At 36.8% G+C, this 16,880-nt stretch overlaps 1 protein-coding gene across 1 annotated transcript; it reads right to left on the minus strand.

Moving 5' to 3' along the window:
- Positions 1 to 5,442: 5,442 nt before the first annotated feature.
- LOC131944323 (uncharacterized) lies at positions 5,443 to 12,719 on the minus strand. The gene is made up of 2 exons (XM_059304879.1): positions 12,615 to 12,719; positions 5,443 to 7,715 (listed from the first exon to the last, which is right to left on the minus strand). The coding sequence occupies exon 2, from the start codon at positions 7,700 to 7,702 to the stop codon at positions 5,774 to 5,776; it is 1,929 nt and encodes a 642-aa protein (XP_059160862.1). The 5' UTR covers positions 7,703 to 7,715; positions 12,615 to 12,719; the 3' UTR covers positions 5,443 to 5,773.
- Positions 12,720 to 16,880: the final 4,161 nt, after the last annotated feature.

Below are 16,880 nucleotides of genomic sequence, written 5' to 3' on the forward strand. Positions count from 1 at the left end.
GCTGACCACTCTATGGCTAGCTTATCATTAGAGCTGTGTGAACTCAGGGAACATTCTGTGGTTAGTTAATCATCAGAGCTGGGTAAACTCATTGAATTCCTACCGAGTCTAACATCTAAACTTGATTTTTTTGTCGACTTGTGTTAGAACTTATGATTGCTAACCAAATAATCTCCTCAGGTTTGTCCAAGAGCACAGCTAGATATTTTTGGTTACCTAACTCACGTTAGAGAAACAATGTGGCTAGGCTTAGTGCTGACTGTTGTGAACACACGGACACGGATTTATATGTGGTCAAGTGCACTATACAACATATTAGAAAAACAATTACACAATGGTTCCAAAACAAGTGTAAATGAAACATCGGCTTGTTAAAACTAAAAAGGTTTCTATACACTACTACACAACACAGACTATTCTAAATATGAATACATAAGCTAGTACCAGTAGAACACAAACTATCTAACAGTACAGAACTAACCCACACTGACCTTGTAGGTGAACTGGACTAAACTGGGACAATCACACACATTCTCACACAACTTACATATACTTTCTGTTGTGTTCTTACACAACAGATACTAACTGGACTGTCACAACTCACAGCACAGTTTAAATACACTATATACACAAAACAGACTGTACTAAATATAAATACATACGCTAGTAAACAAACCTAGATACTGAAAAGAGGTTTCAGATTTAATGGACACAAGCGAGAAAAGTCTCAAAGGTATTTGAGAGGTGCATAAATTAATTTAAAAATCTTGCACGGCGTAGTTACAATTAATATGGTTATAAAATCCTGCCTGTCTGGTTTTTTTCGGACTTTACTAAAGATTGGACGTATTTGATGTTTTTAATATTTTCGGTAACTAAATAAAAATTAAAAAAAAAAGCAAAAACAATTTGGTTTTCACGTGTAATGGCGACATAAACAATGGCATCCTGCTATTGGATAGGCCGACATAAGTTTTATTGTACACATTGTAAGCTAAAAATAGAAAACTAGGTCATGGGGTTTTAAATTTGCATTGTTATTTAAAAACTTGATCTGCAAAGTTTTGTAAACAAATAGTTATCGATCACTAAGTTACTGTACAGCCAATCAATATTTGTCTTACGAAAGTGAAACATCCGGTTATAACTTAGGCTTGATGAAAATAAATAGAAATGTAGCCTTAAACTCAACAAATTATTTTCAAGTTCTCTGGATTTGCAACTTTTATAGCATTTATTCTAAAAATATAAAATTTCTAAATTAATTTTAGGCTTAAGTTTTTTTTTTTTTTTTTTTTTTACGGTCTAAATCTAAAAAGCACGTTTTTATTCCATGACAACAACACTATGGAAGGAATCTCGTCAACTCGCTTGTCTCCATTAATGGAAAAAAAACAACTATTAACCTTTATTGTCCATTACAGGGTTAAAAAAGCATAAAGCTTTAGGGCTAGGATTTGATATAATCTGATATATTTAACATAAATATTACCTTAAGATTTTAGAACATTTTAAGAATAAAAATTTCAGCGCAAAATGATGTTAAGAAAAAATAGTTGTTGTAAGTCACCATTAAAAATGTGCCATCCGTTCATTTTAAAAAAAAATGTGTGCGTTCTCTTTTATATTCGCGACTAAGCAGATATTTTTAGGGACCAAATTCCTGGTGCGCAGAAGCGTAGATACTAAATGACTTAATGTTTAATTTTTATTCATAGGACGCTGTAGACTTACTTATGAGGGGAAAAATAAATATTTTTAGCCTGATCATGCTTAACAAAATAAACTTATTGATGTTTATATAAAATGTGTAAAAATAAGATTAGGACCTCGGGATCAGTTGCTTTAGTTTCAATTTTGTTTGAAAATGCCTAACTATCGAATTACTTTTAAAGTAAGAAAAAATACTGCAATACCGTCACAGAAACATTTGTAGAACTATAGGTAGGAAAAGTGGTTTACGAAATCTTTTTATTTTTATTTAGATTGATATAGTCAGGGTGTTGTGGTGAAATGGTATGTTATATTATTTGATATACATAAACTACTAGGCTATATTCCATTGTAATAATACATAAAGCATAATTAATATCAACATTTTAATACAGGCCTAATCAATCTAGATCGACCTCTGACTATGGCGACATCTAGTAACGATGTCACGTTTTGTTCCCACATCCTCCCAACCACTCTCTATCGTTACCAAAAGTAAGACTTCCCACATTCCCCAACACCCTAATCCCTATTTTGATTTTTAAAGCAGCGATTTTTATAAAATATTTAGACCTATGGGCTTTTCTAACATTTAATGTCTGATGTCTTTTAAGGACGACCTCTACATCATTTTGCTATTATTTATAGGATATTCAGTAATTAATCATACAAACCCAATTACATTTGTTTTTGTGATGGTATCTCTGTCAGTACAATTATTAAATAGTTTATGTTAACTCAAAATTTTTTCTAACCTCATTTGCTATAGCTGCCTATCCTTATAGAAAACATCTTCTTCTCAAATAGCGTATCTGGAATGCATCTGGTCAGCAACAGTCTTTTTCTTTTGTAATATATAAACAATTACAAAACGATCATAAACTCGCACAGCCAATAACAACACACTACAAGGAAATAGGCAGTGATTAAAGTTTGTTGTATTTGTGGTTGATGGTTAGTTATCAGCCATGCTTCTCTAAGCTTGGTCTACATTTATATGCTGGTATGGCTAGAATTGACAAAAATGGATACTCTTGATTCTTCCCTGAACATTATAGTGTTTTACAGCTAAAATGGATAGAGTGTTGTTTTATTTCAACACTATAGAAGATTTAAGTAATAGTTACAAAATACCAAAAGTGAGTGTTAAACCATAGCATAAAATATTTTAATAATTGTTCGTTTTGAACGCGATATAATACTAAGTTGAAAAGTTTAATAAAAAAATAAATGTATAATTGTTTGGCACACATTGCCCTTTTATTATTATTTGTATCAATATAAGCAAGCTGTTTTATTGGAAATTTGCAATCGTTATTTTCTTACTAGTAATAAAATGGTGTTGATTTAAACATTACAGTGGAATGACGGCCAACACAAGTAATTTTACGTGAATTTAAAATCTGTATAAACGAGCAACGTTACTTGATTTGCATTTTTACATTTTTATTTAATTTTTTTTTTGTTAGAATGTCAATGCGGTAACGCTTTAAAATCTTTCTATAACATTTGTATACACCCATTCATAACAAGAGAATACGCACTACTATTAAACGGATGAAAGTTCTTAAAAACACGTGATCAGCTAGATACTAACTTCCTTTAAAATTGCAAGTTTTACTTAAACGTCAGTTAAGGACCTTGTCGTGACGAGTAGTTAATTAGAAAAAAAAACGAAATTAACTATTGTCACTAAACGCATTTGAAAATTTCAGAAATGAATCAGTATTTTAAATTTATTCATTTCAAGATTTGATGTTAAATTAAGGTTACATTTTCCCTACATGATTGACAATTTGATTTTAGTTACAATTCCTCAACCCAAGTTAAACCTTTCAATATTCCATGTATTATATTATTCTTCAATAGCTTTATGCATACGGAATTATTCACGTCCAACCCGTTTTTACGAGCATTTATTTTACTTGCTTCCTATGTCTGTGTGTCTGTCATGGATCGAAACTGCCCATCCAAACTGTTTGGATCAATTTTAACTGACCGATTTGTTTCAAACTTTGCCCGTAGAATCTAGCCCCGTTGGTAATCAGATCTGACATATTATTGGACTCAGGGGCGTAGCGAGGGGGGGCGGGGGGTGCGGACCGCACCGGGTGACACCATTTAGGGGGGTGACACCAAGGCAAAAAATAGTAAAATATGTAGAGAAAAACTCGAGGGGGGGGTGCAAATCGAAAGTTTGAGGGGGGGGGGGGTGCAAATCGAAAACTTGAGGGGGGGTGCAAATCGAAAGTTTGAGGGGGGGGGGGTGCAAATCGAAAGTTTGAGGGGGGTGCAAATCGAAAACTTGAAAGTTTGTCCCTGGGAAGGGTCTCTATGCCTCTAGGGGGGTGACACCATTAAGTGCAGCACCGGGTGACACCCGACCTCGCTACGCCACTGATTGGACTCAATCGGATTCTAAATTAATGTTAAATAATGAATACAATTTTTTTATATAATGTATTATTTACCGCGTTATAATACACGCATTTCGCATTGTCATGTTCATTTCGCGTAGAATAGATTTTAGTCATACAACTTTATTGTATTAAAAAATTTAAAGAACTGAAATAAAATGCTTAAAATCAGTTAAATAACAAGATTTTATTTAATAATACAAAAAAAAAGGAGAACATAAATAAAAATGCAAAACTGAGTCGGAAAAGCATAATTTTGCAATCTTGTCCGTATGTCTGTGTGTATGTGTGTTTGTGTATGTGTGTCTGTAAAGACGATAACGTGAGTACCGTTACAGCTAGGTTGATGAAATTTAATATATAAGTATTATATCAAATTTGTAGATCCATATACTTTTCAGCGATTTCCGACAACCGGAAATGGTACATTTTCTACTTTCAATTTTTCAAAAGCCTATAATTTGAGTAGGCCTACTATTTCAGATAGATAATTGAAATATCATATATAAGTAAAAGATATAATTCTCGACCTTTTATCAAATTTTGAGTAATTTATTTCCGTTGACAGGAAGTAGCAATTTACGCTATTTCCGATTTCTAAAAAAAACCATTAGACATGTCGCCGTTGTCTCGCTCTATGAAGGTCATATTATAATAGAACCTCTCGCAATATAACCTATCAACTTATGAGGATTGTCGATAATCGACTGAGAGATTTGAAAAAATTAAGAGCAGGAAGAGTAGGAGACTGACTTTAGCTGGAGGGTTTTTTGGGATTCAGGTTGTTGGGGTGAAGGCTGTTTTGGTGAAGGCTTTTGGGATTCAGGATGTTGGGGTGAAGGCTTTTGGGATTCAGGTTTTTGGGGTGAAGGCTGTTGAGGTGAAGGCTGTTTGGGTGAAGGCTGTTGGGGTGAAGGCTGTTGGGGTGAAGGCTGTTGGGGTGGAGGCTGTTGGGGTGAAGGCTGTTGGGGTGAAGGCTGTTGGGGTGAAGGTTGTTGGGGTGAAGGTTGTCTAGAGTGACAGCTGTTAAATTAAAGGCAAAACGGTGAAGACTGGGGGAGGAGGAGGGACAGCAGTTGTGAAGACAACAATTGCTGTTATTGCTGTTGGGAGTATAGTGCTGAAGGTAGTGTATGAGACATATTGGGAAGGCAATACATGATGTTAATGTTTAAACTGGTCACTATACCAAGTAAAAAAATGAAATAAAAAGAATATTCTAGTTAAAAATAACGTAAAAACTGTAAAAAAAAAAAGAATTAAAAATACGTCTTTTTAAGTTATTTTAGTTTTAATGTCTTACAGTATATTTGTGATTATAATAAAATACATAAGATAATGTTCAAATAATGATGTTGTGCACTATAAAAATATGTTTTCATAGAAAACATGTTTCTTCGACGTGATGGATCTAGATCAAAGTCGCTTATAATCCTTAATTGTCAATGTAGTCAAAAATCGAAGAAATAGTTGGTCAAACAATAAAGTTATATTATGTGTTTAGCCACCGATAATATCAGTCGTTTATGGAATGTTGTATTTGACGACCTACGATAGTTCTCATTGAATGACGACTTTTATTTAATGACTTGTGACAGCAGACGACGGAACAAAAAAAAACACTGCCAGAACCTCACAGCTGATTACCCGAACCAAGACACAGGCGCTGCCACAGGCACCATATTTTTTATATGAAACTTCGAGCCCAGCTCGACAACATTGACCTTGTCAAACAATCCCGGTACGGACGTCAAAATTGGCCAGAGTGGCCGACGGCTTGCGGTACAAAACAAAGTCAGCTCGTTTTTATAGCACACAGCTCCACTCAGCCACCATGGAAAAGTCCAAAGACGAACTACCGGTGTGAATTGTATTGCGTTGTCAGAACCTCTCTTGACCGATAGTAAAACTCCATTTGAGAGTAAAAGAAACGTGTCTTTGTCTTTGTGTATGGCCAATATGTTAAAAATGCGTACGCCAACATTTGGTATTTTGGTTTTTGTTAGGGAATTCGTTTCCAGATTGTAAATGTTGACTGTTAGATTGTGAGTTACGTTAAACTTAAACAGCAAAATATCATTTTCAAAAACACAGATGGGAATAAAATTATTACCAGGGTTTAATGTGACTGTATTCAAGAAACCTGGATCCACTATGCGACTTCTGGTTGCAGCGTAGCGATCGTTTCTTTTGACGCAAACAATCTTGTTATTGACACGAAATAAAGTAGAGAGCGAGTTGTGTTTACCGCACAATTCATACAAGGTTGATAAACATTTATTCTCGTCTAACAAAAGGACAGTTGCCATGCAGCATTTGTGCGTGGCGAAAGGACAATTTCTTAAGTACTTTTCGCATGTGAAGCAAAGTGTCGACCCCAACGAGACGACAGACTTAAATTTTCTGTAGCGTCCCTTTACATTCTGGAGCATGACGTTACTTAAAGTCCTGCTCTCCAAATCGTAGAGATACAGAACACTATTTCCAACAAACGCCAAGGCATTTCTTTTTTCGTTGCTCGCTCGAAGAGGGGTCAATATGGCGCTCTCTAGAGGATACACCCCACACTTGTATTTCAGGGCTTCTTGTATTTCCCGATAGGCTTCTGGACAATGGATTATATAGGAGTTTTTGAGTAAACTCTGTAGGCAACTGTCGGTGGCTAAAGTAAGTTTGGCACTAGACATGAGTTTGCAGAGATAATTTGCTCGATCGCCTGTCCGGCTACATTTTGTGACGACATCAGTGTGGTCCTCATTTTTGAAGTCATCTTGCTGGCCATGTTTTCTGAAGTTATTGCCAGGCTTGTCAGTTGATATTTCGCCAGCCTGAGTTACGGTTCCTGATTCACAAATCTGGCCAACAGAAGTAGTGACGTCATGAGAATGACTCTCATTGTTCTGAAGTTCATCATCCTTACACGAGATTCTCTTTTTGCTGCGTTCACGTGTCATACAAGCACCTTGTTGGTATTTTCCGTGTGAAACCCAGGTTAAAATAGACTCCAGAACTGAGTCCTCTGTCCTCACATTCAACTTCTCACTTTCAATGCATGATAGCACTAAAGGAAACGGCAAATTCAGAAACTCTTTTATATTACAAAAGTGCTCGTAATTTTGTTTCATGAACATTACCGAGCCGTCTTTGACGTTGTTGGAATTGAAATCGACAGCTTTTGAATAAAAGTGCCATAGATTATCAATTGATAAATTATCGATGACAAAATGTTCTATTTCTTTAAGATATATTGCTATATCCAGACGATTCGCTGCATCCCAGATGTCATCAATGTTATCAGTCGTCAGACCATGGACACGCTGGTGGATGAAATTTAAAAGAATATCGAAAGTCTCACTTGTCATACCCTGTAGCTCCACCCTCCCTTCTTTTGTCTCCCTCATGTTGCTTCTAAACAAAGCGTCGAAGTAATTTGAAGCTGAACTCAGGATTTCCCGTTGGCTTTTGAATTCAGTGCCGTCAACCACGATAGTAAAGTCACATGATGCGTCGTCTTGCGTAGGAGACGTTTTAAAGCTTGGTTGATGTCTGCGAGGTAATTTTCTTCCCGTCATAGTGTGGACCACTCTGTATAAAAATAGATCAAGGCTCTTTATCTGAACAATCTAGAAGTAAAAGTGATACGTTAGGTTTGTGGTTAAGTGAAAGTTTTCAGCTCGTGGTTGGTAGCAGGGCGTGCGATATCTAAGTTGAAAGTCTGGAATTGCTAACTGCACTCGAGTTCGTATGACGTCTCTAGGATTAAATGGCAAGAGAATCAAGTTGGATCGCTCTACCATAAAAAAAAAACAGTTATGTGACGTGATTTCCCTTTGTGCACCATGAAGCTTATATTCGTTTTAAAGATTGCTAACCCTATAGTCACTACTTTCAAAACATAATCAAATTACGTGAGTGGCTGATATACAGAGATATACAGAGACCACGGGATTGGCATTACCCCTCCTCCCCGGTCGTCACTTACCAACAGGACATACCCCACCCCGACATTACCCACTTTACTTATTACTCCATCAATTAATCCCTCGTCAATTACCCACCCCCCTCTCGCAAAGTAAGGGTAAGGGTAAGGGTAAGGGTAAGGGTGAGGGTGAGGGTGAGGGTGAGGGTGAGGGTGAGGGTGAGGTGAGGGTGAGGGTGAGGGTGAGGGTGAGGGTGAGGGTGAGGGTGAGGGTGAGGGTAAGGGTAAGGGTAAGGGTAAGGGTAAGGGTAAGGGTAAGGGTTAGGGTAAGGGTAAGGGTAAGGGTAAGGGTAAGGGTAAGGGTAAGGGTAAGGGTAAGGGTAAGGGTAAGGGTAAGGGTAAGGGTAAGGGTAAGGGTAAGGGTAAGGGTAAGGTAAGGGTAAGGGTAAGGGTAAGGGTAAGTGTGATGACGCAAGATTACGTCAGACATGTTGAGCAGATATAGTTTAGCAGAAACAGACTATAGGCCTAGTTGGTTGGGTAGAGAGGCCAATAGGCGCACAGGGCTGACCGGTCACGTGGGACGGTCAGCTGACCACTGAGGCGTGGGGCAGTAGAGCGATAGGCCAGGAGTTGTTAGGTAGCGGTCAGAGACGGCCGAGAATGTAGATAGTTAGGAGATCATGATTAGCTAGCGAGGGCAGAAGGTGTTAGGTTGCAGAATGGAGCAGACGTAGTTATGTAGAGAACAGTTAGAATGTAGAAAGTGGTAGGATTGGTCATGGAAGGGCGTGTTAGTAGAGTTAGAAGTAGTAGTAGTAGTAGATAGTATCTAACAGGCTAGTTAGGTAGGAAATTTATTTTTATAATTTTAATAAAGATATTTGTATTTGGAACTTGAACTGTGTGTTATTGGATTCATTCGTTTCGCATCTTAAAAATCCCCACCCTCACAACTGGTGGAGCTCGGGACGAACCGCGGATTGAGGACGGGAAAGAAAGTATATTGGTTACTCATGACGGAGTACGACTTGTGTATTGCTTTCTCTAACTCATCACAAAGCGGACTTCTTCAACCGAAACGAGTGGATTACCAACACAAGGGAAAAGTCAACATGTCCAAAAAGATAAGTACCTTCCAAAATTTTTTTAAACGTTTGGGTTTAGATTTGTGCTGGATATTTGGTGCCAGCGGTACACAAAACGTGGTGGCCGAAACGCTGTCACGCAACTAGAACAAAAGTCATACAATTCTGGTCATCAAGAATGTTAGGAATTAAGTCGCCGAGAAATCGGCGTGAAGTCAAAGAAGTCGTTTGAGGTCAGTTAAATCAGTTAATAAAGTCGTTGAGGTCATAGTGAAGAAGTGAAATCGTTGAAGTTATAGTGAAGTCTTGGAAATCAAAGTGATGTCGTTGGAATCATTGAAGTCAAAGTAAAGTCTTTGAAGTCGAAGTAAGGTTAATCTAAGTCAGTCGTCGAAGAAGTCTTTGAAGTCATATTGAAGTCGTTGAAGTCAAGGAAAAGTCTTTGAAGTCAAAGTTAAGTCGTCTAAGTCGTTGAAGTCGAAGTTAAGTCAGTCGAGGTCAGTCATAGAAATCTATTAAAATGAAGTTACTGAAGTCAGTTAATGTGAAATAAGTCAAGTTACTGAAGTCAAAAGTGAAGTCAGTCATTAAGTCAAGTCAGCCAGTTTAGGTCAAGTCAAAAGTCACATAGTGAGAGCTGCTCCACTATTTGATCACGTGTTGAAATGTTGATTTGAAATGGCACGATATTATTGATATACACTCACATGTCTATTCTTTTGTGAAGCTATTTCTAAGCTCTGGTAGTGTTTACGTCTATTGAGTTTATTAGGCTTTACAGATTGTTGTTAGATTAGAGTGTACTGATTTTTTATTTGGTTATGTTGTAATGTTATTTTTTTAATGTTTGTTATACCGCCAGACAAAAGTTCAGCACGTATAAATTTGGGATTGAGGTTTTTTTTTTAATGGAAGGTACCTCTGTCTGAATACTTGTCTGCGCGGGCAATAAATGGTCATGTAAAGCCATTGCTCATGGTCTCGTAATACATATTTTCAGACCCACTACGCTTATTCAGAATGAGACGAGATGAGGAAGACACTTCAAAGAATGCCGCCACCTGAAGCCCTGATTACGTTGAATTACCTGGACAGCGGCCAGCCCTACTGAACAGAGAATTGCCCTGGTCAAGACAGCGGACGCATCGCCACCGCTTCGCCCCCGCACTGGGGTTGAATAACAGACCGCCAGCTACGTACACCTACGTCGGCACATACAAAGGGTAGACGACCCATCGTCCAAGTTCCCAGCGTCGGAACGTTGCGTCATTGTTTCCCCGCATCAGACAGCTCCAGTTCATCGTATAACCACTCTACGTGGACGTCTCAACCAGCGTTGAGTTTGTTGCGTCATCACATTGACCAACGAAAGTTACGCCTACACCCGCCTCACGGGAATTTACATCAAAACTCGCCACAACCCACCCACCACAGAGGAACGCCAACAATTACATAACTTTCACATACACTTACACTGCTCGCTGAGCCGTGCAACCAGTTACAAATTACCACTAAGATTGGCTCAAGGCCAGTACACGACAACCTAGCCAGAACTGAGTTACACATGATTGAAATCACACATACCATAACATAGACAAACATTAGCAAGCAGAGACACCAGTCACACCGTAAGATTTCAGGAACTAAAACAATGACATTTCTTTCAAGAACACAGACACAAGAGTTTATGTTTTTGTAAACTGTGCTGTCCCATTTTTTATTTGATTTATATGATTGATGTTAAGGATAGAATAGAGTAGTAAGATAGATAGTTGTTGATGTATTAGATAAGTAGTAGACGCTGAAAAATATAATTTGTCAGCTACAGAAAGGGAGGGAGATATGTGATGACGCAAGATTCGTCAGACATGTTGAGCAGATATAGTTTAGCAGAAACAGACTATAGGCCTAGTTGGTTGGGTAGAGAGGCCAATGGGCGCACAGGGCTGACCGGTCACGTGGGACGGTCAGCTGACCACTGAGGCGTGGGGCAGTAGAGCGATAGGCCAGGAGTTGTTAGGTAGCGGTCAGAGACGGCCGAGAATGTAGATAGTTAGGAGATCATGATTAGCTAGCGAGGGCAGAAGGTGTTAGGTTGCAGAATGGAGCAGACGTAGTTATGTAGAGAACAGTTAGAATGTAGATAGTGGTAGGATTGGTCATGGAAGGGCGTGTTAGTAGAGTTAGTAGTAGTAGTAGTAGTAGATAGTATCTAACAGGCTAGTTAGGTAGGAAATTTATTTTTATAATTTTAATAAAGATATTTGTATTTGGAACTTGAACTGTGTGTTATTGGATTCATTCGTTTCGCATCTTAAAAATCCCCACCCTCACAGTAAGGGTAAGGGTAAGGGTAAGGGTAAGGGTAGGAGTAAGGGTAAGGGTAAGTGTAAGGGTAAGTTTTAGTGTTAGGGTTAGGGTTAGGGTTAGGGTAAGGGGTAGGGTTAGGGTTAGGGTTAGGGTTAGGGTTAGGGTTAGGGTTAGGGTTAGGGTTAGGGTTAGGGTTAGGGTTAAAGTTAGGGTTAGGGTTAGGTTTAGGGTAATGGTTAGGGTTAGGGAAATATTAATGTCAAGGTTAGCGGTTGGGGTTCGGCTTAGATTTACGATGCGGCGAATGGTTAGGCAAAAGCTTTATCTTAAATTTGGAGTTATGGTAAGATATATGTCTGGCGTTAGGGTTAGGGTAAGGGTTAGGGGGTTTAATGTCCGGATGTAAATTGACAAGTGGGGAGGTAATGTCCTAGACCCGAGTATTCATATGTGGAGAAGTTGTGACGACACAAGAATGGCCCCCAAGTCGTGTCTGTTGACTACCCATTACACATGTGTTACCACTGACATGTGACAGTAAATTCGACCGAAGCTAGTAATGTGACAGAAAGGTGACAATCAAAATATTAGTGAATTGGAATTTTACGAGGATTTATGTTTTACAAAGCTACAAAAATGTTTCGGGTAACCCTATTTTTAAACAACTTTATTTACATTTTAAGCAATAAATAAAGGTACATAGGCTACCAAGCTTTTCAAGTTCTCAGCCATATTTTTTTAAAAATTTTTAGTAAATTATATTATTTATTTTTAGAATTTCTGGGTAACCAACTCTAATCAGCTGTTTATATAGCAAAGGTTGCTGTCAACAACTGCTGTTTAAATGGACTTTCGTATATTATTGATGTATAACATATTTAGACATTGATTATATTTAGTAATCAATTAGTATTGTAATTTATGTAAATATATCACAATACACTCTTGTATTTAAGCACTATTAATTAGTCACCTTTCTTTCACATTGCTAGCTTCACCTATTGTTGTAGTTACTACACCAGATTATCCAGACTGAATTGAAGGCGCGGAACATAAGGAAATCAGCAGCAGGGATAAAAAATCCTGCTGATGTAGGTCTATCTAGGCTATGTTCCAAAACAAAGTCTGCAATTGTTTCAGAATACTTACAGAATAAATAAATTTTACCTTTAAAACTGTCTAAAAGATCTGTTTTGTAAGAACACGTGTGTAAAACGACACCATTACAACAGACGAACCAGTGACTATTTTTTCAAGAATTTTAGATTCTCGAGGCTAATCACTTAGAGAAACATCCGTGACTAAGTAACTTTTGGGTCTATCACATCCGTTCATTTCAATACAGTTCCGCTGTAAGCGCGACTAAAACAAATATTGTTGCACACAAATACTGATGCGCAGCAGCTTGAACAAATAGTTCACTTTTTATACTTAACGATTCATGTGGTAAGTGAACGGGCATTCACCTTTGTGACCGGGTCGTATAAAGAGATAGTGTGGACCGCACTATGCCCATCGGCAATCACTTTTCGCTAACGTAAATTAACTACTCAAAAGGCTGGTTGGACTCATGGTCGTTATACTGACTTGAACCGGTATTCAAACTAGAGACTTTAGCAGTCTAGCGCTTTACCGCTAAGCCACACAGTCCCATGCAGTAGCTTTAGTCTTCATAATATTTCTAGAAAGTTTTATTTGCAAGACCCGGTTTATGTGGTAAATGAAGTATAGTTCGCCTGTTTCCGTACCCTCTGCGTATAAAGAGATAATGTGGTCAGCATTATGCCCAGCCGTCTTTATTTCCTCAAGCACTAGTTAGGTACCCATTATATCTGGGTGAATTCAGGGACGTTCTTCTAACTTGAACCTAGATTTTAACTCGTGACTTTAGCGGTCTAGCGTTCTATCGCTAGGCCACATAGACTCATGTAGCACACCACTGTTATTTTTTTCTCAGAGAAAGTATAAATACTTTTACCAAGGTGTACATTTATGTTTACTTTGGGGACGTTTTAAATTAGGACACCTATGGAACAGAGTTTAAGTTAGTTAGGCATTTGAATATATAGAAAATATATACTTTTACCAGTCTCCGCCCCACCTTGAAATTTAGTCAAATTTCCCCCCCCCCCACCCCTCCCCCCCCCCCTCCCAAGAGAAAAAAGTCTGAAAGAAACACTTTGTTGGAAAAGTAAACGCTAGCTGGCGTCCGTTACACTATAACGTCATATGGTAAGGTCACGTAAAATCGTAAACTCTACTTTATCTGCACTCTGGTCTACCAGGTCCGAAATGGCTTCGATATTGTGTTAGGAATCCATTTTTGTAATGTATAACGTGTAATTGTTTCATCTTATTTAAGGGCAGGTTACCCCCCCCCCCCCCCCCCCCAACGCCCCTCCCCCCCTCCCCCCCCCCCCCCCCCAAAAAAAAATACATATTTAAGTCAGAAATGTTGATATTTAAAGATCTATTGTTTCTGAAACTACATTCATTTCTGAATATTTTTGAATAATTATTTTGCCATATTACGTATTGCTAGTATTTTTTATAATTGTTTTTAATTAATGAGAGTAATGACGTAATTCACCTTTATTGAGCAACATTTAGCAACATAAACATTAAAAACTAACTAAAATAGATGTTCTTATTGCCGAGTAAGAGGCTACATATGCAATTTATGTAACTGGGAGGTTACTTTTATGGTATAGTTTTCTCTTTTTCTCGTTTTTTTTTTCAAAATTCAGTAATTTTTCACAATTTAGCGTTTTTCTTAAAATGTTACTTTTCAACAAAATTGTACCAGTTAAATCACTATAACTCAAAAACTACTTAATATATTATTTAGCTGAAATTTTGCACACATTTTCACTAAACACTGCTTGTAAATGTGAATTAAAAGAATTTCTATATCTTTTAAACTTCACATTTTATAAAATGCTAAGTCTACTCCCTACTTATTGGAAATTTTTTAGGTCTCACAAAAATTTTGATAAAATACATTTTTGTTATGTTCTAATTGTTTAAAGCAAGGGTCTCTTCCTAAACTTTAGTAAAGGTATCCATTAGATATTAAAGTGACCCACGCTTTTCTTTATAGTTATTTAAATAGTAGTGTATAATTTCTTTTCTACTTTTTAGTGCATTAGTACTTAAAAGCTTGTTATTAAAACGTTTTTTATGAATTTTTTTTTGCAAGCTTTCATTTAACTCACTTCATCGACAGTCTGTCTGTCTGTCTAGACCGAAACGCCGGAGTGAAAATTCGGAAACTTCTACTTGACCGATACGATTCACACTTGGCACGTGGGTCAAGACATGAAGACAATGCAATCTGAAACTAAATTAGACTTAATTGGATGCCCAATTAATTTTTTTATGAATTAATTAAAATTTGGACCGAATTAGTAGGCACGTCTATCCAACCACACCACACGCGTCATCACGTTCAATAGTTGCGCCAACACGTTCTATGGCTGCGCCATCACGTTCAGTAGGCGCGCAATGGTTTTTAGTCATGTAACTCTATTGTAAATAAAACATGTTAAGTACTGGAAAAAAATTCATAAAAAACGTTTTAATAACAAGCTTTTATGTAATAATGCACTAAAAAGTAGAAAATAAATTATAGACTACTATTTAAAAAACTATAAAGAAAAGCGTGGGTGTCTTTTTTAACATTAGTAAAGGTATCCAATAGATACTAAAAAAACCCATGCTTTTCTCCACTGCGGTAACGCTTTAGAATCTTTCTATAGTATTTTTATATCCTCATTAATCCAATATAGTTCGCATAGCAATTAAACAGATAAAAGTTCTAAATAAACAAGTGATCAGCTAGATACCAACATACTTTGAAATGGTAACATTTTCAGGTGTTAATATCCGCGCCAGGGTTTTTGGAGTGTGTATGTGGGGTCGTAGAGATTTCATATGACCCTTTATTTGTACGTTTTATTTAAAGGCCAGTGCAAGGCCTGGTCGTGCCTTCTAGTTAATTAGAAAAATCATGATAAACTATCGTCACTAAACGATTTTGATAATGTAGAAATGTATAAATACTTTAATTTCACAATTCACGGCCTAATGTGAAATTAAATTAAAGTTACATTCAACATCATTAAGTTTCAATTTCCCTACATGATTGACTATTCGATTTTAGTTACAGTTCCATAAACCCAAGTTAACCTTTCAATAGCTCCATGTACACATTTAATACATTTTTCTTCAATAGCTTTATGCATACGGGATTATTAACTTCCACTGGTAAAACTATGGAGAATTTTGCATCCTTGTACACTATAGTTATATCCATTTCTCACACCCACTCTTCTTCTTTGTTTTTAATTATAATGTTGGAAAGGATTTCCTCCAACACAATTAAGTATTACGTGTACAATTTATATGCACCATATAGGCTGTTTACTCCCCTTTAAGCCTAGTTTTTACAAGCATGTATTTAACTTGTTCCTTCTCTCTGTCTCTCTGTTTGTGGATCAAAAATGCGCAGCGAAATTTAAATAAATTGTAACTGATCGATTCGTTTCGTTATTGGCACGTAGAATCAATCCGATCTGACATAATATTTGACTGATCGGATGTTTAATTAATTTTAAATAATTACTACAATTTTCGTATAAAAAGTACTATTTACTGCGCTGATATACCCGCATTTGTCATGGTCATGTTAATTTCCTGTGCATTAGATTTTAGTCATACTAATCTGTTGTAATAAAAAATGTAAAGAACTTAAATAAAAAAACATTTAAAAACAAGATTTTGTTTAATAATGAACTAAAAGGAGAAAAAAAATGTAATACACTAATATTTAAATAACTATAAAGGAAAGGTTGAGTCCCTTCCTATTTATTAGTAAAAGTATCCAATAATTAGTATAATGACCCACCCTTAATATTTTTTAAATAGTAGTTTATTGTTATATATAAGGGGTTATGCTTCCTACAAAATCACCGAATTCCTGTTTTTGTCATGATGGGTTTCTTGCACTTTTGAATATTTTGTCAATTATTTTACTTCAAAAATAGTAGACGTGATAACAAAAATATGTGTGTCTAAAATACCATTTTATGACCCTATTAATTAAAAAGAATCGTTTTTTCTTAATCTTACAAGAATTCTACTAAACGTTTTATATCCGTCATCATATTGTATTTGGCATTATTGCAAAGTTGCATTTCTCATGTATTTGATGAGCATATTTTCAATCATCCTGAAAGCAAGGGATTTCTTTCAACACAATTAAGTATTATTTGTAAAGTTTATATTCAACTTTTGAGCCGTTTTACTCCTTTTCAGCACGGTTTGCCATGCATTTATTTACTTGCTTCCTATGTCAGTGTGTCTGTCATTGGTCGAAACTGCCCAGCAAAGTTTGGATCAATTCTAACTGACCGATTTGTTTCAAACTTAGCA

Source organism: Physella acuta, unplaced genomic scaffold (genome assembly GCF_028476545.2).
Source record: "Physella acuta isolate Inbredline_101_S28 unplaced genomic scaffold, ASM2847654v3 ptg000488l, whole genome shotgun sequence".
NCBI classification, from domain to species: domain Eukaryota; kingdom Metazoa; phylum Mollusca; class Gastropoda; family Physidae; genus Physella; species Physella acuta.

Bases quoted from the DNA above. Each gene is read 5' to 3' on its own strand.
- LOC131944323 (XM_059304879.1), bottom strand. From the start codon at position 7,702: ATGACGGGAAGAAAATTACCTCGCAGACATCAACCAAGCTTTAAAACG.